This window comes from Alexandromys fortis, unplaced genomic scaffold (genome assembly GCF_014885135.2).
Source record: "Alexandromys fortis isolate MF-2015 unplaced genomic scaffold, M_Fortis_MF-2015_v1.1 scaffold_23, whole genome shotgun sequence".
Lineage (NCBI taxonomy): Eukaryota > Metazoa > Chordata > Mammalia > Rodentia > Cricetidae > Alexandromys > Alexandromys fortis.
In genome coordinates this window covers 455,046-480,241 of record NW_026067907.1, presented here as the reverse complement: position 1 = coordinate 480,241, position 25,196 = coordinate 455,046, and the positions used below count along the sequence as shown (strand labels likewise).

Sequence of the window (25,196 nt, the reverse complement as noted above, 5' to 3'; positions counted from 1 at the left end):
CTACTGCTTGGATCCTGCTATTTACTTGACCTTCTATCTCTGCTCAGGTTACCTGCCAACTTGGAGACAGTTTTAAGTTTGTGGTCTTCTTCTCCTTCTCCTTCTCCTTCTCCTTCTCCTTCTCCTCCTCCTCCTCCTCCTCCTCCTCCTCCTCCTCCTCCCCTCCTCTTCTTTTTATATTCATAGATTGTGTGTGTGTGTGGAACACTTGTGCTATGGAATCTATGCAGAGATCAGATAAAAACTTGCAGGAACTAATTCTTTCTTTCTACCTCGTTGGTCCCAGGGATTGAACTCATCTTGTAAGGCTGGGCAGCAAGCATCTTTACCTGTGAAGGCATCTCACAGGCCCTTTGGTGTGTTTGTGTGCATATGTGGGTATGCATGCACACACGTTCACATGTGTGTGTGAGAGCATGTTGAAGTTAGAGGTTAGTTTTGAGTCTTCCGCTATTGATATTCACCTTTTGTTTTTTGAGTCAAGGTCTCTCAATCTGGAACTGACTCAGCAGGATCAGCTGGCAAATGAACTCTATGGACGTTCCTGTCTACCCCTTCTCAGGGCTAGGATGATAACTGCTTAGGTTGGGATTAAAGGTGTGCACCTACGTGCTGGCTATTAACCTTGGCCCTAGAGATCCTAACTCAGATCTTCATACTAGTACAGCAAGCACTTTATTGACTAAGCCATTCTCCCCAGTCTTCAGCTGTAGTCTTTATTCTCACCGTGGGCCGAAGCCCACCACGACAGGAAAAACTAAGGGCAGCCCTGTTCCTCTTCATGCAATTCTTTAGTTACTGGAGATTTACTCTCAGACTTCTATGCATATTTACTTCTTAATACACATATTTACTAGAAACTACTTTGGAGGCAGGGTTTCACAGTGAGGAACAAGGAGAAGACTTGCACCCTTTGGCTCTGGGGATCCTGGGATATTCCCTCTAAATTCTCCACTGGCCACCTTCCCCATGTGTCTCAAGCCTTCCCATCACTTCCGCTATAGGTCTTTTTTAGAACCATCACCGTCCTCGGGCCGGATTACCCCTATACCATTTCTAAAGAGAACATCTAGGTAATAAATATTCTGCCCTCTGCGAACCTAGAGTTCGGCCAGGGAGCCAGACTCAGACCATCGTCTTTGCAGGTGACCGCATGAGAAGTGCCCTCGGTGAGGGCGGCACAGGTGTCCCGCACAGAAGAAGGGGTGGGGCTTGTGGAAAGCAACCTGAGGAAGGGATATGAGAACTAACACCTGAAACCGGAGAAGAATCAAGTAGGAGACCCAGATGGGGATTAAAAAAAAAAAAAAAAGACCCATCTGTCCTGGATGCTCTATTCCCTGCTCACACACTGTGATCACCCAACCTAGGCTTTTCTCTTGTGTGTAAACACCACACAGTTACACGGCACAATTAGCGACAACGCTTGTTCTCACAGTTCCCTGCCTAGAAGCTGTCCTTCCCTACTCCGGAGTGATCCTCTCCTCTCATCTGTCTTTTCTCCTATTCTAACCCTCGGCAGAGCTGCATGGACGGTAACCGTGACTCAGTTATTGTCTGGCCGGTGGGATGGGGTCTTTTCATAATAAAAACCACAATGGAAATTTCCTTACCCAGCACTTTGATTAGGCACAGTCAGAGGAAAATGAACAGTGACCTAAAAGAAGGAGTCACAAAAGAATGGGCTGATGGAGGGGGAGGTGACATGGCTATGCAATAGCACAGTAGGGGGCCTGAGGCTGGAGACAATTTCCCAGTTGTCAGTATGGCTTTGAACAGAACGTTGACTTAGGGGTCTATACGAATTAGTCATAGCAAAAGGGGGAGCCTCAGTGGATTAAGCCACTCCAAGCAGTGACTGTATTAAGGGTGGCAGCATTAGGAAGACTGAGAACCACTGGACCAAAGCTGTGGCATCATCTCAGAGTCGACATCTCTGGGACTCAGGTAAAGCTCTGCTGCTCCCTCCCATCATCCTGCTTTCTGCAAAATGGTGCTCTGAAAACCACATGATACAGGAGATTAGAAAAAGAGCTCCTTTTAGCACAGGGGAACTGTCACAGTTTGTGGCTCCATCCCCATCCAAACACCTGCTGTGTAGAGCCTTGGGATGGCAGAAATGCAGATGCTGAACTAATCAGAGACTGGAAAGATGGCTCACTGGGGGCAGAGCAGTAGATGCTCTTCTAGAAGATGTAAGTTCCCATGTCAGCTCCCAGAACTGACACCGGCACCTCACAGCCATCTGTAACTCCAGGTCCGAGGAATCCAATGCTCTCTTCATTGGCACCTACATACATGTGGCATGCATCCCCTCCTCCCAAATAAATCCTTAGGAAATAAATTGAACCAACTATACAACTGCAAAATGGTGCCATGAAAACCACATGATACAGGAGACTAGAAAAAGAGCTCCTTTCAGCACAGAGCATTAGGGAGCTGAACAGGAGGCCAGCCTGAGCTACCATAACTGTTTCAAAAATTAAACAAAACAAGCTGGGTGGTGGTGGTGCATGCCTTTAATCCCAGTATCCAGGAGGCAGAGGCAGGTGGGTCTCTGTGAGTTGGAAGTCAGCCTCATCTACAGAGCAAGTTCCAGGATAGTCAGGAACACAAATGCAGGCAGCAGAGGAAGTCCTGAGTGAATGTGTGCTGTTGACATGGGCACAGCCATATCAAGGACTCCAGGGTCTTAGACTCTTAGGAAAATGACAAAGCTGTCCCCACTGTTGCTAGTGGGTGCAGAATACGTCCACTGTATACTCCCCCCCACCCCGGATGTGTACAGCCCTAAGACCGCTCCCTACAGAGACTGCTCCTATGGTAATGAGCTCATCCAGCCTCCTTGTTCCGTGTACATAATGACCCTGCCTCCTTGTTTGTCTGGATGCAATAACCACACCTGCTGGTTCAGCTGTATGAAGCAACCTCTCCTCCCTGTTCAACTGCACATAATAAACATGCCGAATGTCCAGGGGGAATGTAGCTTCTCCATCAGAGGGCCCAGGCTACCAGCCCCAGCTTTTCTGTATGTCCTGTGTTTGGCTTTTCTTCTCTGCCTTTCCTCCCAGTCAGGTATGTCCCTGGAGCTGTGCTAGACACAGCCCACAAACCAAAACGGATGCTGTTAAAAGGTAAAAGGTGTGGTTGACTCAACATCCTCCAAGGAGTTCATACCCTTCAAGTACCACCAGGCATGATGGCTCTAACAAGGTGACCCCCATGGGCCTGGTGAGCGAGACAGGAAGGCTCTCTGTAGCTGTTCCCACTCCAGTTTACTTGCTCAGTTGGTTGTCTGATGGGTTTATAAGGGGCCTGACTGATGTGTCCCCTGGAAAGATAATTCTGACAGTATCTGAAAGAGGCATCGAGTTTTTGTTTAGGCGCATATAAGAGATTCTGTGTGGGAGGCTGGGGTGACGCTGCCAAGGAGCTTGTGTGATAACAGTGAGGGCCCTGGGAGCCTGGGAGGATCAGGGAGAGGGAGGCAGCATGGCAGACAGGATGGGCACAGGCCTTGAGGGTCAGGGAAGCACTCATTTCTGTCTGGTGTACACATTGCGCTAAACTGGACTCCCAGGCAATGTGGAAGTCCGTGAGTACCCCACAGAGAAAGAAGAGACTGGTAGCGAAACGGGGAAAAACCAAAGGAAACACAGGAATACTGTGACAGTAATACTACAGTCAACTTAGCCATGGCATCTGCTTGTCTAGTGGAAGAACACAGGGACCAGTTCCTATAAAGAGAAGACTGTGTGGGCCAAAGCCTGTTCAGAGTTTTGGTGGCCACCAGAAGAACTCCTCCAGAGAGTGGAAGTCTGCAGTATCTTGGAGCAGAGGCCTCTGGAGGTGCTGTTGGGTGTAGAGGGAGGAAAGCAAGGTTCTGTTTCTGTACCAATGGCAGTGACAGCTGAGCTGACCAAGTTTGGCCGTCATCTGTTCCCATAGGCCCAAGAGTAGTCAAGGATCCCCCTTCCCCCCCCATGAGAAGTTGTGACTTCAAGCTGGGCAAAGTATCAACTGAAGACCTGCATATCTTGTCCCCCTTCTCTTTCTATAATTTTCCTGGCCCGTGACCTGTGACCCTGCACTGCACATGTGGGCACATCTGGGCACTGCACTGTAGGCTAGCTTAGTGGCTTCGGAAATCCCCAACGGCGTGACCCAGGAAGGCCCAGTTAATCTCCCTTCACTGCGTAAGCCACGTGGAAATGAAATGTTAAAAACAAGGAAAGCCTGACTTGTGACTTCAGACAAAATGTCAACAGAGAACCATAATTATTCCCCCTTCCTGTTATGGAAAGATTTGGTGAGCGAGGTGAGAGAGGGACTCTTGACAGTGGGAAAGATATTAACTGTAATAATGGGCAATAATATTGCATCCTTTTCCATTACTTCATTATACACGAGTCTCTTATCCTACGGATGCTTGAAACACCAAAATTTCATCAAAATTCAGTGGGCTCCGGGTTTCCACGAAGGGATTTAGATTTAAGAAGCAGTTTAGTTAGTGAGTTGGCTATACCCAGATAACTCAGTGTTATCATTTTTGACATTAAATGATTGTCAAAGAACAAACGTGAGTAAATAAAAGGGGGGAACCCCCTCAGAACAGCAGACAAAAGCAGAGTCTCCACAGAGGGGACACTGAGTTGGTCGGTGACCTCTGGGGGACAGGGAGGTGAATTGGTCTGACCCTTTAGGCACCCTTACAGAAGGACCTAAGGGCGTTTTTGTCTCGTTGCTCTTCTGAAAACTAAGCCAAGACCCACTAGCTGTAAATGCCAGAATTTGCATGCCATAGTCTATGCTCACAAGACTCTTGTTGTCCCTTTTGAAAAACAACAGGATAGAAGTTCAGACTTAGAACTAGAGATTTGCATTCCACCAAACAAGCAGGGTTGAAGAGCTGGGCGTCTGGGCAAGGAGAAAGGAGGAAAGGGAGGCCCTCTGACCTGGAGGAGCATTTGCGAGTTTGGACTCTCATCATTTCAGAGGGTGGCTAGAGGCATTAGTTCGTCATCAGCGTTTTTCCTAGAAAGCAGAGAAGCCCCATCCTGCCCCCCACACCAGTGTTTCTTCCTTTCTGAACCCTGAAAGTAAAAATTCAAATTCACAGAGGCCTGAGAGGATTCTCAGTCATAGGACCCTCTCTGATATGTGATATCTTCCCTCAGGAGCACAGAGGGGCAGAAGGGAGGGAGAGGAAGGGTAGACAAACAAAACCGACCACTTTCCCCTAAAGCTGGTGTGACAGACCCCAGAGCTTCTCCAGACTGCCACGGATCGTACAGGTCTGACTTCAGACTGTTTACTGCGCGTGCACTTTCTCTTCCCAACCCCAAGGTTTACTAAGAGCCCACAGGTTTACTAAGAGCCCACAGGGCTCCCACACACCTCCTCCAGGGAGCCTGGACACCGCATTGCCCAGTAAGAGAGGAAAAAAGGAAGGATGAGTAGCAACACTCAGTGCGCATGGGCACAGGCTGTTGCCTGGCCTTCTGCACATGCTCGCTCTTCAGGCGCCTCGGGGAACCCCATGGCCAAGAAAAAGTTAGAGGCTGGTGAGTTCTTTATGTCTTCCACATGGATAAATATCACTTTGTGACTTTGTTTCCTAAAGTTGAGCTGAACCATTTATAATCTGTCAAAATGCGTGTTCAAAATAGACTTTGCATTCCATTCTATCATAGACATTTAGATTTTAATCTATTTAGACATTTTATTACATCAGTTATTGCGATGGTGCTGCAGACCAAATGATTGATGAATATAACTTCCAATGGCAGACACACACACACACACACACACACACACACACACACACTCCTATCTGCTTTCTTCCAGGTATGACCTAACCCTCCGTGGACTGAATTGTTGCTGTCAAAGCCTTGACACCCAAGGAAGTAATTCAAGTTAAATGAGGTCACCAGGGTGGGGCCCTAAGCCAACAGGACAGCTGTTCCTATGAGAAAAGCTGGCTGGTTCGGTGGGTAAAACAAGCAGAAGAACCCGAGTTGGGTCCACAAAACCTTGTCAGAAAGGCTGGGAGTGGTTCCATAAGCTGTCATTCCCAGCGCTGAGGAGGTAGAGACAGGCAGATCCCCGGGGCTTGGTAGTCTGCCAATCCAACCTACTTGGTAAATCTAGGCCAGTGAGAGATCTCGTCTCAAAGAGGGGGAAGACATCAAATCCCCCAGAACTGGAGTGAGAACTGTCTGTGGGTGCTGGGAATCGAACCTGGGTCCTCAGCAAGAGGAACAGGTGAGGTTAACCGCTGAGCTGATTCTCCAGCCCCCTATTACATAATAAACCATGCCACACAATCATGGGGAACAAAGCCGCACGAAGCGTGACTTTCATCTCCAATGCTTTAGTTGTGGGGAAAAGTGCCCACGTGCCCAGCCGACGCAAGAATGCGCCGCAGCGTCGGGAGGGGGGGGGCGGGGCTCTGTGTGCTGTACGCTAAACCCTCACAACCTTCTTTAGGCCCCGGCACTATCATTTCCAACAAACAAGAGCTCAGTACACAGCAACTTTACGTGATTACTATATTCGGACTATGGTTCCTCCTTCCCCAGTTCCACCCAGATCCTCCCCACCTCCCACCCACCTAAATCCATATTCTTCCTTGCTCCCTCTCTTTAGAAAACAAGCGAGCATCCACAGAAGAAGAAGAAGACTATAAAACAAATAAATCTGAATAAGATATGACCAACACAAAAACAAAGAAAAACATGAAACATATAGTACAGAGAACATACATTGGCGAACACAGAACCCCATAAAAACACAAAATCAGGAACCACAATGTATAATCAAAAGACCTGTAGGGCAAGAAGAAAAAGAATTTGAACAAAGGCAGTCAGATTTGAGTCTGTCTTCTCAATAACTATACAACGCTGCCAGTAGTTTGTATCACAGATGCTGGATTTTGAGAGCTTGGGACATGAACCCGAGGGCTCTGGGGGAAGGGGGTGTCTTAGAGTGACCATAATTACTATAAACTTTTCATTTTATAAAAGAAACTGAAGTCTGGGAAAAGGGTCATCCTGGGTCATCTGGTTCTTAGTTTTAACCCTGCGCTGGCATCAGAAGCCCAGGAAGTCTGGCTGACGGACAGTCGCATCCCAGCGCCTGCAATTCCATGGGACCGGGGTGGGGACTCTAGCACTGCTAACAAATGCCCAGAAGGCTGATGCATCCGTAGTCCTAGGGATACACTTTGAGGGCCATGTCAGTCAGGGGCATCGCTCTGGGAGAAGGCGGATGCCTTCATGCTCATGGGGAGAGGACAGCTGAGCAGAATGCACTTTGAAGAGCCAGTATAGTTATCGCTCCCATGGGTGACATACGTGGGACATCTCCTTCTGGTCCTCCATCCTATGACAACCCACTCCTATGCTGGCCCTTCGTAAGACCCTCTCCGTCCTCCCCAGCACACAGTTTACACGAAACAATAAAAACCTGCTCACTGTCAAGGATAAATATTATTCTCACTAGGAGCTATTATTTATCAAAACTTGTGATCTAAAATTTGGCTCTTTCGATGCTAAACATAAGAGCTAGCAGAACTAGCAGGGGCCGTGGAGAAATGCCAGTATCCATCCTCAGAAGGGGAGGAAAATCAGACGGTTTCAAAGTTTTCATTTATTTACATTACAAATCAAAAGGCTTTTTTTTTTTTTTTTTGCTTATTTGGTTAGCTGTGAAGGTCCCTTGCCTTCATTAAGATCCCTAATAAAATATTCTAAAAACAGGAATATTCTAATTATTATTTAAGCTTGCTACATCTAACCTTGTTTGGTTTCCTGTGACCTTGAGGAATGTACTGAGCCTTTCGTGACTTAACGAGTAGAAGGCATACTGAGCCTGGCGCATATGAAGTACTCACAGAATGTCACCGGGGCTTGGGTATTTTCATGGTTGACTAGGGAGGAGTCAAGTGGCTTGAATCTGGCTGGGTAGACCACTTCATAATCTCAAACCTCTCCTCCTGTATGGTGAAGGGATGTAAAAAGGGCAGCATCCCAGAATGCTTCTGAAGTACTAACATCTACCAGGTAGTTACCTGATGCACGGAAGCCTCCTGGGACTGCAAACATGTTAGTAGTGTTTAGTATTGAGTCACAGCGTCTTTTCTTGAGTGTCTGCCAGGCATCAAAGTCCTCAGGTAAAGGTTCTAGAGAATAGTTTCTGACTAGTACCTTTTGCTTTTAAATAAGCAGAGAGAAATACGTACCCCAACCAAAAAATGTACCAGCCATAGACGTACAAGGATCTCCTAGACCCTGCACTCAGTGTCCCCAAACATGACAGCGTACAGAGCTAACATGTGATGGTAGGCATTGGTGACAATCCAGTTCATAGGGCACACCCATTCTCTACTGGCTGGGATGTCAGATGCATTTTAGTTGTGGGTAATGACAAGGACAGGGAATGGGCAGCAAGCAGCGTTACCAACTTCTTATCATCTGATATTACTTTGAAATGTGCCATTGTACCAACTACAGGAAAAAGATTGCCTGAAATACACTTAATTTGGGGAGGAGGGCAGAGGCCAATCTTGATCATAATGATCAAATCATTTATTTGGATCAAGTAAATTTGTTTCCAAGACATCTCTAAGTACAAGGGTGACCAGGGAAAAATACTTCACTTCTCTTGGAGGACCGATCCCAAGATCTGACGCATGGGTCTAGACTTGTCTATTCCCACTTCCATTCCCACACAGTTGTCAGGGAAGAACAGATAAAGGGCCTGAGAACTCTGCACACTGTCCTACTTCTAGTGGCATTTACAGGTGCTTCTGTGCTGTTACAGTCCTCCAAATAATCTTTAGCAATTACCACTACGGCATTCACTATATGTTTCTTTTTTCAACCAGTTTGTTAAAATTATATAAGACATGCTTCCTGGAGCATACTCCGATTTTCTGTGTGTGTGTGTGTGTGTGTGTGTGTGTGTGTGTTGTGGAATACTTGTTTTACTATGTAAAAGTGTGTTGTACTTGTTTATGCTGCAGAATATTTAACTATGCAAATATATGTTGCATTTGTTTAACTATGCAGAGATGTGTTGTATTTGTTTAATTGTGTAACGATGTGTTGCTGTTTCACCTTGCCTGCCTAAGGCACCTCTCTGGTCTAATAAAAAGCTGAAGGGCCAGTAGTGAAGGAGGGAGTTTAGGCGAGACTTCTGGGCAGAGAGGAACATAGGTTTGAGAAAGAAAGAAAAAGGAACAACAGGGAGATGCCAGTGGCCAGACAGACACAGAGGAAGCAGCAAAGTAGGGCATACAGAATGAAAGAAAGGTTAAAAGGCCTGATGCAAAACAGAGGTGAATAGAAACAGGTTAGATTAAGTTAAAAGAGCTGGTGGGACAAATCTCAGCTAAGGCCAAGCATTCATAATTAATAATGAGTCCCCATGTGATTATTTGGGAGCTGGTTGATGGCCTAAAGACAATGCCAGCTACATGTGAGTGTGTGTGTGTATGTGTGTATATGCTCGTGTGTGTGGGTGTGTGCATCTGTGTGTGTGCATCTGTATGTGCATATATAAGAATAACAAAACTGGATACTTTAATGAGCTAGAATAAGTAAGATTTTACTGTATATCTTGTTTTCATAATACATAATCAGTTTAAAGAATCAATCATTAATATTCTAATAATTTCTTAACAAAAATTCACTGACATAATATGATCAAAATTGATGGTTTTGATGCTAAGGTCTCTCACAATCGAGCTCCAATTTCTCTAGGAACTAAAACAGAATCTATATGAGAATTTTATTCTGAGCCACTAAGGATTGTTAGAAGCAATTTATAAATTAGAAAGTGGATATAATAACAAAATTCCAATTACCCGAATTCTCAGAAATCTGTTCAATGCATTATAAACATTTAGTCTTGACCTACATAATATTAAAGAGACAAAAAATGAAAAAAAAAGAACAAAATGCCTTGAGAGTTCATAAGAATCAGATCATAAGAGTCTAAGAGTCTATTATAAAAAGCTCTGGGATTACATTCCTAAGCAGACACCAATGTGGGGATATTTTTGATCCTTCTTATAAGAAAGCTGCCCTGGTATTAGAAAACAAAACACAGTCTCGTCCCTTTTCACTCTAGGGGACTGTCTGCATCCTCTCCCTCCAGTGAGACTAGCCAGGGTAAACAGATGTCTCAATGGGTGGAGAAGCCAAACTCCCCTCCAGCTGTCCACAGAGCTGACAGACCCTGCTGCGGTCATCTGAATTCTCCATGACCGAGTATGACTCCTATAAAAGGGCTCTGCATCCCAGAGCCAGCCCCAGGTGATTTTGAAATAGAGGTTTGTCCTGGACCCTAGTGTGCCACCTCCCCAGTCCCCAGGATCTAAATTCATATTACGACCCATCTGCGTGTCCTAGGGTCTATCCTATGCTCTGTCCCCACTCACGGTTCTCTCCTTTAGGTCAGGTGCCCCATGCTGGGCCACCCTACAAAGAGTCCCGCAAAACAGAAAGCTAAAACGAGCTGCCTAAGGCTAACTAACAAGAGCTCTACCCCATGCCCAAGTTCAGCGCTCTTTCCATTGCCAACAACAGGCCGTGGTCTCCACTGACTCAGAATCAAGTAATCACATGTATTCTGTGTCAGTGTTTGGAGATATTTCAAAGCATTAAAAAATACTCACATATTTAAAAGTACTTCTCGGAGGGGCATGCTTACACGCTTTTCAATCAACCTTCACCCAAAGGCATCACGTCTTCATCTCCCCATATGTATGTATGTATGTATATATATATATATGCACACACATATATAGACATGTATATATGTTTTTCTGTATACAGCATGTCCTCACTTTCCCCATATATACAGGTAAACATATACACCATGTGTGTATAATATTTTAGACATATAAAATATATATTTAAAACAACAAATATAATTAAACCCCAAACCCTTTTATTGGGCATAACACAAGTTTTCATATTTTTTGGTGATACAATGAAGACATCCACTTATATTTAATAAACAACCCACTCTCCATAAAGAGCTTCTCAGTCTCAGAGTACCCTGCTTTATGCATAGAAAGATGCTCTGAGACGCGTTCCCTCTTAACAGATGATCTGTTAGATCTCTGGACCTGAGGCACTCGCAAAGTTATGCTCATGACTTAGCTGCTCATTCGTCAACTTCAGAGATGAAACTGGTACACTTTCCACAGAGATGGTCTTGTTCTGAAACACACCCACAAAGCCAGGTCAGCAGGGCTGAGAAAAAAGCCACCACTGCCCCTACTGCCACTGTGATCTCCTAAGAAGGCAGAAAGTGTGAGTGTGGTTGTGTGTGTGTGTGTGTGTGAGTGTGGTTGTGTGTGTGTGTGATCAGTTCAAAGTGTCTAAGGCATGATTAGCAAGTGTTTATGGCTTCAAATTAAAAGCTGAAGATTTTATTCCAGAGCTGGCAGCCTTCCAGCCCTGATTCAGGGTTTTGGGGACAGGGAAAATGATGCCAGCCAGAAGCACTCCACTTCCCCCTGTTCGCGGCATTAGTGTCTGTTTCTTGATTTCACTGAAAGCTTCTGCTAGACTTCCTGGGACTTTCCATTTAAGCCGTCAAAAGTGACTTACAGGACATACGGACTTTAAACATGTTCACGGAAGGAAGGCATGCTCCGGCACACTGTGACTGGAGTTGTCCCTCCCTGCAACCGTGACATACAGCCAGGACACGGGACACTAATTGAGGCTGGCAGGGTTTTCTTTTTGTACTCAAAGCAGAACTAACACAGAAATGGCCCCATGCTGACTTGCTGTGAACAGTTAAGGATAATAATAAATGCACATTTTAAAGCCATAATTCTCAGTTTGAGTTATGTTTATGGGCCTCTGATTCTTTCCTAGTGGGTGATTTAAAGAAGCATATTTAATCACTTTCTAGAGATTTATGCCCAAACCCTCCATTCGTGGTGGGCATATTTTATTCTAACAAAATGGCAATGATGAGATCTTTTGTTCACAATAGAACCTTTGGTGTCAGATCTCTGCAAAAATGATACTAATGAACATTTGGGTACTGGGTTGTGTGGGCACCAGCATAAGCAGCTGATATGCAGGGGTACATCCAGTCCTCAGAAGAAAGTCTTCATTGTACAGATGAGCAGGTGGAGGCTCAGCATGCTAGGTCACAAGTTCAAGGTTATAGGATTCATCAGGGGAGGAGCCAGCTCACCATCCAAGTCCGCTTCCTCTCGTGTGAGTGTCCTAACTCACGTCCTACATTTGTTTAGCCGTGCAGGCTCCTAGTCTGAAGGGCTAAAATCCATTTCCGATCCATTCCCAATACATTCCACACCCTTATCTGAAGTTAGAACCACCTAATGGCAATTTGGTATTGAAATCAAAGTTTTCAGAACGATCAAATATGAAAAATGAGGCTTGTTAAGAGCTAAATTTAAGTCCCAGAAGCATGGAGCATTGAGTAATCATTTTGTAAAGAAAATAGAAATCATGGCTGATTTTTCAAGGAGACAGATTCTGTTGTTTGGACCAGAAACTAGTTGGTGAATGTCACTGTGGAGCAGAAGGCTGATAAACTTAGAACAACAACAACAACAACCAGGGTTCACACGGAAACAAAAAACACAACAGGAACTCCATGGTGGAGACCCACAGGCCCACGTATCTTCCCAATTCTTTTAGAAGCCATAATTGTCTATTAAAATGTCAGTGCAGGGATAATAAAATAGCCCTGGCTTTAGTATTCCAGGGGAATTTAACCTTTTATAGAATTTCGCGGGTACATAAGCAAAATGGCTAACGGACTTCGGGCACAGTTCAGTGGTGGAGTTCCTGTCTAGCATGAGGAACTGGTCTCCAGAATTGAAGAAAATAATAAATAAATAGTAATTTTCAAGGGCAAAGTGGCTCCAGTTGCTAGAGAAACACCCAAAGGGCAGAGACAGCCGTATCATGACAGCTGCATGCCGGGACCAGCACAGCTTGAGTACTTCCTATGCAGCCTTGATTGTTCCACTCTTCCCCTTCTACATGGACTCATTTTAATTCTCACAGTCATTCCCAAAGGCAGGTGCTACCATCATCTCTAGTTTGTATTTGAGAAAGATGAGACTGAACAGGAAATAACTTTTTTTTTGGAGACAAGATCGCTCACGATGCTGCCCTAGTTCTTCTGGAACTAGCTACATAGACTAGGCTGACCTTGAACCCATAGAGATCTGTCTGCCTCTACCTCCTGAGTACTGGGATTAAAGGCATGCCCTACCTAGGAAGTATATTGTATAGTTACTCAACACCTAAGTGGTGACACTGGTATTTGAACTCTAATGGGCCAACTCTTGAGCCTCAGAGTTCTCTGTTGAGAACTATAGTAGAGCCCTGTATGCAAGGAGAGGTACTGCCCCCAGTGAACTTCACAAATGGTAGAACAAAACAGGAATTTCTGCTGCAGACCTTTAGCTGAGGCTCCTTCAAGGTGATGTTCTCAGTCTAGAGAAAGATTCAAAGCCCCTAGGCTGACTACAAGGAACACAAAGACAGAGGGGGGCGAGATAGTAACCATCCATAGAGCCTGTATAACTGGCCAGGATGACTTCTAGAGTCTCAAGTACCGCAGCATATATGCTCTTGAAGGGCTGTTTGCCCCTTTTATCTGCCTCTCAATCTAGTCACAAGGTCTCTGGACGCCTGAGCTGGACCACATTGTGGTTCTGAGTCCTCGTAGTTCTATGCAAATAGTTGTTCTATAGGCACAGACATGTGATTTAGAACACATGGACGGACCTAAGGAGCGCTGAGCAGGCTCTCAGAGGAAGTGAACATTGAATACATGCAGAAAACAGAGCTCAACGGTGGCCACGTGGAGAGAACAAAGCCAGGCTGAGGCGGTGGAACACACAGGGGGCATTTGGCATAAATCAAAGAATTATGCTGGAGAATGACCAAGGAGATGCAAGGCTTCAGAGTCTCTTCCAGGGAGCTCAGAGGCTTGGGTAATTTGGGTTTTGTTTGCTGACATGAGAGCATCCAAGTTTCAGAGCTATAATAATCAGAGAGGGAAGCCAAAAGTTGAGAGGGGACAGGGGTTAAGTTACATATTTCATTGTTCTGGTTTTTCAAACATGCTCAACACAGGCCACAGTATCTGCATACATTTTATGCTGTTCTGGCAAAGAAAGAAAGAAAGAAAGAAAGAAAGAAAGGAAGGAAGGAAGGAAGGAAGGAAGGAAGGAAGGAAGGAAGGAAGGAAGGAAGGGAAAAGAAAAAGAAAGACCTTGAGGATTTACAGGAAAGGCAGACCCCATGCATTGGCCACCACTCCTTGACCCTGTGAGCCCTGGGGAGGCTTCTATGGGTTTCCAACAGCCCATTTTGGACATCTTTGGATTCATACTGAGTTTAGATTAGGGAAGACTAGTCAGGCGGAGAAAGCCATGTGTATTAAGCACTATGATTAGTGAAGGGACTCATCATGAGCTGTTCCAAAAGCTGAACTTGACTCCAAGCATCTCTATTACTCGTGACCTTGGACAGACTGCTGAAGTGACTGGGGGTGAAAGGGGACTTTTAGTACTGATCGGAGCGCTGAGAGGATTGCTGTGTAAAGTTCTCAGCCTGTGACCCAGGAACTTTACTTTGCCTTGTGCTTTTCAGATTCAGTATTTATCTAGCTGGTGCCTATAACCAAAGAGCCAAACTGACGGCCAAACAGCTTCCTTTTCCCTTGCCACCCAGAAACCAAGCCCTGACACATCTCCGGGTTCACTCCCAGCCCACATTTCCTTTACCCTAAACCAACCCAGAGCCAGGTATCAGGCAAGTGACAAAGTGACCACCCCATAGCTGCTCCTAAGCTGAGCACGTGCCCTGCCATGTCTTTTTCCCAGAAGTCCCAATAAATAAAGGCTCTGGCTGAGTAGAAATTTTCCCGAGATCCTTCCAGCCTCTTTAATGATGCTGGGGACCAGAAAGTGACCCTTTGTGGCATGGTATGTTATGGCCCATCTTCTTGAGAAATGTAATAAAAATTTCCTTTCAAATCATTAAAGTCTCCATTTGTTATTCAGTCTCCTCCGCAAGTCCAAACCCACAGGTAATAAACAATAGCCGTAACACATTTCCTTAGGCCACCAAATAGAGCCCGCTGTTTGTTTATGCCTCTTCCACCCACCCTTCTTTCCATCCCTGCTTCCATCAGTTTTGTGTCTTCTGTCTCTTTTGGCTTCCTCCCAGAAGCCTGTCTAGTCTCCTGCCCCTTAGGTTACCACTCTACACAGCTGCTTTCCAACACTCCAAATGTGAGCTACTTTGCTAGGGTGGTTTGATGGAGTTCACGAGGTCTAGGGATCAAATCCAAGCTCCTGCACTGATGCTTAGGCCTTTTAGGTTCTGACCTGGAACCTACAACTCGACTTTGCCCACAAATGCCCTTTGTTCTTCACCCCACCCCACCTTTGCTCATGACACTGCCAGTCTCGAAGATGCCCCCCTTGATGCCCTGCAAATGTGGAAATCATTAACACTCAGCAAACGCGAGAACCACCCAGTTAGCTGGAATCTTGGAATGTGCCGATGGGCTAGTCCTACCACTGTCCTACTAGAAAAGCCAAATTAATATAAAATCTTCAGTAGGGTATAGAACGTTTATGAGTTCAAAAATTACCAAAAGTATGACAAGAGCAAATATATAATTTTTGTTGGCTCCAATCTCAGAATTGATAGTATTCTCAATAATTTGGAAGGCCAAATTCAAATTTTACTTGCTTGGGGAAAACTATGCAGTTTCTTAAAAGAATTTCTTACCTAGATAGTCATTTAAACACCAATTTAATTCGGTTTATTCATATAATAGTTGCATATATGAGTGTGTACATATTTAGTTTTATAAATATATTACTAAATGAAAATATATTATTTAAATATATAAGTATCTAAACACAATCATATATTTAACATCTATTATATGAGTATATAATAAATATATGTAATATGCTTATATCCATAGATATTAAATATACACATATATTTGTATATGTGTCTTTCTATCTGTTTTCTCTGGGTCCCAAACACTACAAAGGGAGGAATAAAGTAAACCTTAAGGATTCCTCCAGGCCCATTAGTCTTAGACCCAGCAGTTGCTCAGGAATACTTACTGACTCTGAGTCCCATGATTATTCCAATTAAACTAAAGGGCCCTTACCAAATGGTAATTACACAGTTAATTATGAGAAATATGGGAAAAGAATTATATAGCTAGGCTTAAACTAATTAAAATAAGTACAGGTCAGAGTATAAGTCTATTAAATTCCAACAGAAAATAGTAATAGATACAGTAAATTATTTAGAAGCATTATTCATTACCACTAATTATAAAATTGGGCTAATTTAATTTTTTTGGTTTGCAAAGATAAAAATTCTTCTAGCTTATAAACGAGCCAAGTATCAGCTTATAATCAGACAACTTTCTGTCTTTCACCTATGTCTGACATTCCTAGACATCTGTTAAAAGCATAAACAGTTCAGTCAGCTTGTAGATGTCTAAAGCAGGTTACCTCACTGAGCTCCCAGGACTGAAGAAGAAAATGGGCTGGCGTTGGATTCACAGGATCCCAGACCATCCCCAGGTCCCAGCTCTTCCAAGCCTACCTGGACCCGAAGGAAGCCGCAGGGTTTGCTGGAATGCACAAGGTTCCCAGCCCCGTTCGGCTAATGAGGATCTCCTAGGTCCTCGCACACATCTGGGGATCAACTGATTTTTATCATCTGACTTAGCTGAGATTTAGAACCACTCCTCCCTAGGTGGGTGGCTGGGCTTGGGAAAGGAGAACCATCCCATTGAAACGGAGAAGCTCCTCCCAGCTGCCAGAAAAGCAAACAGTGGTTTAGAGGAGGAAAAAAAAAATCTCAAAAATCGCTCCAACGTGATTACAGGCTGTCACTAAGACACGAGGAAGGAAGGGCTTTTTTCCTGACTACAGACTGTAAGCACAGAAATGATTATTTTATATTTGGGCCGATGGTAGTCTGCAAGCCTTTGAAATGTCAAAAGCGTTAATAACTTAAGTGCCTGCTGAGACTTGGAAAGTGTCAAGACAGCACACAGGTCATCGACGCTTCCGGGTTTCTGGATTTCGCCTCACGTTTCTGTTCCTGAAGCCTCTGCTCTCAAATGCCTACTGTGTGCCCACTCTGGTGGGATGCTGGCCATGTTGGATTTAGACACTATCCAGCCACAGAGGTTTGGCTGGGCTCATCAGCTAGATAAAGCAGGGGTGGGGGCACACTAGGAGGTCTAAATATGGCAAGTTTCAAACGCTACGTTAAAACTGAGCAACAGAACCTACAAGCCCAGTTGGGTGTTCACTAGAGCCAGGGTTCCTGGAAGAGGCCACCTTGAGGACAGGAGACAGAGTTTCTGAAATAACACTCTAAGTCTCCTAATTCCAGCTGGCATAAAAGGGTTCCCGGAGTTGTAGTAGATTATGTTCCAGTGTGTCTGCTCCTGAGCCTAGCACTGAGAAAGAACGACCAGCAGACAGCGCCAGGAGCACCTATGATGCTAAAGAGCTTGCTGCAAGTCAAACAGCACAGCTTAGAATCTGGAATGTCCGTCATCCGGATCCTCCGCAGCCAGCCATGCTAGCTCCTAAAGCAATGCACCAGACCTTGAGAGATTTCCTGAGTTGATCTTTTAAGATCTGTTTCATAGTTAATTGTGTGTGTGTGTGTGTGTGTGTGTGTGTGTGTGTATTTTGCACATGTACATGTGAGTGCAGGTGCCCACAGAGGACAGAGGCATCAGAGACCCTGGCCCGGGAGTTGCAAACAGTTGTGAGCTGCCCAACTGCAAGAGCAGTAAGCCCTGAGCTGTCGCAAGCCCTTGGGTCGACTTCTGACATAATGTAGTGAAATGCTGATGATGTATAAATTAGTGACTCTGCAGAGCGTGACAGCAACTGTCACTATACAATTTTATGTCATAAGAAAATATCACTGTTCTAGGAAACAGCATGAAAACATAAAGACCACATTCACTTTCATTTAAAATCCCTTTCCTAAGAGAGACTTTAGAAGTCATTCAGTCTAGTCCAGTATAAAGGGGCACGCCTTTAATTTCGGCAGGTGGATCTCTGAGTTGGAGGCCAGCCTGGTCTACATAGAGTTTCAGGACAGCCTGGGCTACATAGTAGAAACATGTCTCAAAACAAACAAACAAAAGAATAAGTAAATAAAAATTTAAAAATATTCAATCTATCTCAAAAGAATATGTTGCCTCTTCTGGACCAGGCATAAGAGAAGAAAAGAGTCTAGGAAATGATTTATAGGACTGGAGAGATGGCTCAAAGGAAGAGTGTGCAAACATGAGGACCCAAGTTCAACTTCTTGAATCCATATAAAAGTCCAGTGCGGCAGTGGCGTGACACAAGCTGATCCCCAGGGGCTTGCTGTCCAGCCAGCGTAACTCCAGGTTCAGCGAAAGATCTTGCACCCCACAAAACAAGGTCAAGATTAATGAATAAAGAATCAACCATTGATCTCTGAGTGCCACCTGAGCTTGCATAGGCAAGACCACCCACGCACATGTATGTGTATACCTCTCTCTCTCTCACACACACGCACGCACACATGTACGTACACACACAAATGCACACACACATGCACACTAAAAATGATTTATCTGTGGTCATTATCTTTACAGAACTAACCGAAAATAAAGAGCCTCTTATATTTACATTTTAAATATAAAAATTGTTCGTGGATCAACAAACAAACAAAAACCAACCCAAAGGCGGCTAGGATCAGCTTGGGCATTAAAGAATGCTTAATGGGGAGAAAATAAAACGGAAGAGAATTACATGAGTCTGACTTGCTAGCTATGAAGAGGAAAGGATCTCTATTGGATGACTTGAAAACATCAACCCAAGTGACGGGTCAGAAAGGAAGGCTTATCGGATAATCCTCCTTATATGAAACACTTAGAACAGATGAACTCAGAGACAAGAAGCAGATGTGAGGGTACCCAAGGCATAGTGAACCGAGGATAGACAGGACAGCATACATAAGGCACACCCTGAGAAACCACAGTGATGGCCACGCCCTGGTTTGGACATATGAATGTTGATGGCCTCAACAGTACCTACACTTAAACATACTTAAGATGGCAAATTTTATGTTCTTGGCATGTTCTATAACAACTTTAAAAAAGGTACAATGTTGTATACCAGAAGCCAGTGACTCCAAATGGATGAGTTATGCCTCAATAAGACTGCTCCAAACCCATAACAGGTACAGGGCAAAGCTGGGTAGAAAGAGAAACCTTGAATGTTCTTGTACAGTATGGCAACTGTGATCAACAACATGTAAGTGCAGATTTCAAAATAGCCAGCAGAGAGGATTGTGAATGTCCCCAGCACAGAGAAATGACAAATGACAGAGGTGATAGCTATGCCAGCCTGATCTGACCACTATGTACTGCCCACATACACGAACACATCACACAGTACCCATAAACATGTATACAAATATATAGTTAAAAAATTAAATATCTGGGGCTGGAGAGATGGCTCAGAGGTTAAGAGCATAGACTGTTCTTCCAGAGGTCCTGAGTTCAATTCCCAGCAACCACATGGTGGCTCAAACTGTCTGTAATGAGATCTGGTACCCTCCATGCCAGAATAATGTATAATAAATAAATAAATACCCCTAAAAATTAAATATCTTTACATATTCCTTTAAACGCCCCCCAATTCTTGACAAGTTAGCTGTTATTTTGCTGCCTCACAAGGCTGGAATATTGTTACAAAATGTTACCATTGTGCCAGGAGAGTTAGGGACAAGAGAGAAAACTTTGCTCCCAGAGTGTGAGAACCCCCGCATCAGGCCCTACTTTGCCACTATAAGGAGGCCATAGCTCCTGAGGCTCCTCCCCTGAGCTCTGCTTCCTGAGCTGTGGGACAAAGCCACAGAGGCAGGTGCTGAGCTTTTGAAACACCTTGGCTCACATCCCTAATGGGTCTCCTTTAGCAGTTTAGAATGTGACTGGCCTTCTAGCTCCTTCCATCTTTCGGATACCTGGCTAAAAGAATAAATTACTTTCCCTCCTACAATATATATACTTAGACTATTTTAAAAAGTTTCTTAGTTTGATCCTCCTCCTCCTCCTCCTCCTCCTCCTCCTCCTCCTCCTCCTCCTCCTCCTCCTCCTCCTCCTCCTCCTCCTCCTCCTCCTCCTCCTCTTCTTGAGACAGAGTCTCATGTGCTCCAGGCTGGCATCCAACTACCTGAAGATGAACTGTCCCACTTTCCCGGGACAAGGATTGCAGGCATGCACCACTGTGCCTGACTTATGTGGTACAGGGAACTGAACCCAAGGCTTGTTGTGTGCTCGCAAGGACTCTGCCAGCTGAGCTACATTCCAAGCCCTGGCTTGAATCTTCGCGCATATAGTTAGTTAGCCTGAAGAACATGGGACAAAGCCACAACTCTACAAATGACAACATTTAATTTTTAAACCACTTTAAACTGGTAGTTAGATAGGATCTGATAGCCCACACTCATAATCTTAGGGCAGGGAGATGAGCGGTAGTAGGGGTTGAGACAAAGATCTTGAACTTGAGGTAAGCCTGGGCTACCTAACAAATTCAAGGGACCCTATATTAAAACCAAATAAGTAGGTGAGCTACGTAGATCAAGAGTGTACAGTGCCTAGGAAAAAACAGCTGGAAGTCCCTGGCTTTCAACATGCGCTGGGATGAAAGAAAAACTCCATTTACTGCTTAGGAAGTTTGGGGACTCAGAGAGAAGCCCTTTGAGGGGCAGCCAGCCAGCTCTGAAAGCTCCTGGGAGGTTGTTACTGCTGGGTGCCAACTCACTTCCCCAGCTGGCTCCCAGCCTCTCCATAGGTCAGCCAGAAAGACCAAACAGTTCTAAGTAAGCATCTTTAGAAGTTCAAGGTTTAGACAGAAGAGAATGAGGTCAGGTATTTCCAAAAGCGTTTTTCCCCCGCTGAAAGTTTACTTCAGAAAGAACAAGAACTTTTGAACCAGGTGAATATGAGGCCCGTGTCTCAGAGCAATAGAAATGAAATAAAAATATTTTAAATATTAAAAAGTAATTAGTGGGAAACCAGGAGTTAAGTACTTTGCCAATTTCCCGTATGAGAAGTAACAAAGTCATAGAATTTAGGCTAAAAGCTGCCGGGAGCCAGCTCTGTCCCTTCTCTCTCTCTGTGCCCAAACCTCTGAACAAGGTTCTACTTTCAAACAGAAGCTTTTGAAGTAAAGGGGTACAGGAATAAATAGTTTTGCTTTGTGTCCTCTGAAGGCTCCTCAGTCTTTGATGAGGAAAAGAAATACATCACTCCACAAGCAAGTCAGCCAGAATTTATATAAGCTAAGAAAAAACAGACTGTAGAGCAAGCAAGCTTGTGACCATCTCCCCGCGTCCTTTTTAAAAAGTTATCCAGCCACACCAAAGCATTAACAACATACCCTGAATCCGAATTCCACCTTGCCTCTGTGGGGTAGGGAGCTTTGATTCGGCTCTTCGAGTGGAGCTCCGATTCCTCCACCCTCTGACCAGTGTGCCCACCATGGTGGTGGAGAGCATGCTCCTGTGGTCTTGCTGGGGTGGAGGACAGCCTGGTAGGCTGCCGCCGGCAGGAGGATCACGTCCTCCTGGAAGGTGCTCCACCCAAGGGAGACAGGCCTGGGCAGTTCCTCCCACCTCGTCCTCCACCCACATCCTCTCTTGCTTGTGTCACGAGACCTCCCTCAGGAGGCCCGGGGAAAGTAAGGGAGACGAGGCAAGAAAAATTAGACAGCAGCAGAAACTACAGACGAGAGACTGGAACAGAGGCAAGTGAGGACGCGAACAGCCGATTCAGACAGGTGTCAATTTATGGATTAGGTACGGAATTGCTGCTTTTGATTTTTTTTTCTCTAAAAACAAATTTCAACATTGAAAAATGGTTGTGTGAGAGGTGAGGTGGAGTTTGTGCCAGTGTGCCTCAGTGTACCTTTCTCTACCACACCGGAAGCACTTGCGGTTAACCCTTTCTCTAGGGACCATGCTTCTACCGCAACAGAACTCGTTCGCAATCTGAGTGTTTAAGCATTGTTTTACATCAGTTTGTGGGGATGGAGAGGTTACAAGGTTTAGTAGTTCACAGGCATGTGTATTCTCAAAGAGTTTCCAAAAATGAGCTGTTTGCCATGGTCTAATTATCTCACTTTATGAGCTAGCTAGAGCGGCCTCTGGGAGTCTGGAGGAGGCTACCCCAATAGCGCACGCTGCTCACAGGTGCCCCCTACTGTCAACACACTAGGTACACACAGGTGAGAGAAGAAGAAAAAAAGGCACTAAATAAAGCTGGGGAGGAGGGGACCAAACAAGAAGTTCCAGAAAGCTCTGGAATCCCTGCAGTACCTCTGGATCCTATATCTATTCAGCCTAGGTGGAAAAGACCAAGACTGGATTAAAGGCAGGTAGCACAGAGGTACTGATAGTTACTGTCATTGTGACTTTTTATGATTAGTTACTAGAATGATCTATGTATATAATTTCACATCTTCTCTTTTCCCAAGATACATCTTGGTTAATTTAAATAAACTTAAGATTGCATCTTCAGAAGGTAGATAAATTACACAAATGTCTTGAATGATCACAGACTTTTTTTTAAAGGCTATAGTTTCCACAGCCATGTATCAGGACACACACTTTACATATGCAATATATATATATATATATGTATATATATATATATTTGGTTGACAATTCCCTACTATTTCGACCCTCACTCAATACTGCCCAATTTTCTTTTAATAGAATCACTAACACACATTAACTTTTGCTGTGCCGTTTCTGTGTGATCCTCCCCAAAATCTAAGAAAACGTTGGTATCATTTGCAGAGAAGGGCAGTAGGCATGGAGGGTAGGGATTCAGATATTTAAAATTTCAGTAGCATGAAACCCAGAAGCTCTGGAGTTCATTCATACCACACCTCAGGGTTAGATCAGTCCCACGCAGGGGTGGAAAGGGGTACATGATAGGAAGTCCAGGTCCTGGTCCCCCTGTGGTGGGGGGACATCTCCATTCTTTTATGGAAGGGTGCTTCCCTCTTCCCTTTCCCATGAGCAGCTCTGGCCACCGAGGGATGAGCTGAGCTGGGGAGGTTCGGAGACAGAGCTACTTAAGAGACACTGCTCTATAACTTACAGGGAAAAGGGCACCAAAGGCCACGGGGAGCTCTGTATCCTACCACACCCAGACTCACAAAGACAGGCTCAACCTGCCTTCTGATGAGGCTACTCCCTGCTTAAGTGGGGTGACTTCTGGAGAAGGATGACATAGAGCCAGGATGGGCATCGACAGAGGCCCTGAGGTGTGGTCCAGAGTCTCATCAGGGGACCCAGTAAGGAGGCAGAGACATGGCTGTGAATTACTTGGTGATGTTTCTCTTTGTATCCAACTTTAAGGGGCGAAATAGGCTGGGTAAAGAGTGGTTAGCATTATAGAGGAGCCTCTGTCCACACATGCAGAAGTCACCTTTGCCCTCCTTAGGGTGACGTGCAAGAGACAACAGCATTACCAAAAGCAAAGGATTACGTAGTAAGCACACAAGGCACTACCAACGCCCTCCTATGAACTTCTCTAATCACAACTGCCGCCATATCACTGAAAGTCCATCCCCAAAGGGCATAGGACACACAGGGCTTCTGGTTAAGGCCATTTTGAAAACGCTGCAAACTGCCCAAATTCAGACACTCACGTCCCTGCAGAGCCACTGCAGACAGCCACCAGAGGGGACCGGGAAGTTCGTGAGGAAGAAGGCAAGAGAGGACAGAGGATGTGGCAAATACAATTTTCTAACCCCCACCCAACGTCCCCAAACTCCCTGCGCTCTCATCTTCCCGAGCTGTCCAATCACAGAACTTCCCCTTAGCTGTTGTTCCATCTGTCTCAATCAATGGCTATCCCACAGCCCCAGTGGGCCTCAGAAACACCTCCCTGGCTTCTCAGGACTTTCCCTGAAAGTGCTTTTTCTGGTCATGACTTGACACATGCCAGGAGGTTCATAATTGCTTCAAGAAGTCAGGGCCCAAAGCCTTTATCATTGTTTTGTCCAGCACAGTGTGCAACAACAAGACACAGTTCTTGTCTCTACACACATCCTTTTTATCTCTCCACGAACCTCGCTTGCTTCCACCTCAGGGACCACCCTGGTGGCATTACTTGTCCTTGATCAGTTCCACTTCCCTTCATAATTCTCGTGGTTCTCTTACCTGTGATGTTTTGGCCCAGAACACAATTTGTCCACACTGTCCTGCCTCTTCCACCCGCCCCACAGAGAGCTGCTCTCAACACTACTGAGGAAGGACCCACGGGTAAACTCGGCTCGGATTACACAGCAGCCCTCCGCACTATGCTGTCCCCCACTTGCTGGTGGCAGCAGATGGACACTCAATATGCACAGTTTTCCCGGCAGGAAGCTGAGCAATGGCCGTGACGACTGTGAGAAACCGGGACAGGAAGAGGAAGTAGAGTAATGTCCTGCCTGTGAGGGTCAGCTCCACCCTTCCCAGTCCATACAAAGGCCCTTCCTTAAACAGGTCACACTGCAGGAGAGCTGTGTTCTTCCGCCAAGATATAGGGCAAGGGCGTGAGATCATTCTCCCCCAACACTCTGGCTGCCCCTTGCAAAAGGCATGCGCGTGCGTCGTGCGTGCGTGCGTGCGTGCGTGCGTGATGTCTAGACAGAATAACTAGAAAACAAGAATCACTCTAAAGGGGGCTGGGAACTCAGTGTCTCTTAAACAGTCGTTTGCGGGCATTTGCTTGTGACTTCTTATGGTGACGACGAGCTAGTCACAGGCTTTTATATTTTATAGACGCAAGTACTGGACATCCTCTGCAGGGGACAAGAGCTGAATCAGGCCATGTGCCTCTTGGACTTACTGTGACTATGGGCACCAGGGGACACTTGGCAAAAGCTGATTGAAGAGAGGCCTGCTCAGCCTGGATGACTGACTGCCACCGTGAAAGTGTGCACTAAGCTGCTGGAATTAAATTAAGTAGGCTTGCCATCTCTAGCAAATATTCAACCTCCTCCCGTTCTTTCCAGGAGAGGCTGCTGGAGTGAGGGTAGGACTGTGTGGGGTATATTTCTGCCTCAGTACTGATTT

General features: G+C 45.3%; 1 protein-coding gene across 8 annotated transcripts in view; it reads right to left on the bottom strand.

Annotated features, from left to right (window-relative positions):
- Window positions 1-25,196, bottom strand: part of Plekhg1 (pleckstrin homology and RhoGEF domain containing G1) — a 214,311-nt gene that overhangs the window by 101,557 nt on the left and 87,558 nt on the right. The window contains exon 1 of one of the 8 annotated variants that reach the window (XM_050135705.1): window positions 21,503-21,675. The exons of the other annotated variants lie outside the window; for them this stretch is intronic. Within the exon in view, the coding sequence (XP_049991662.1) occupies window positions 21,503-21,620 (118 nt within the window). The 5' untranslated portion in view covers window positions 21,621-21,675. Of the gene's footprint in view, window positions 1-21,502; window positions 21,676-25,196 lie in introns of those variants that run through there. 8 annotated transcript variants of the gene reach the window in all.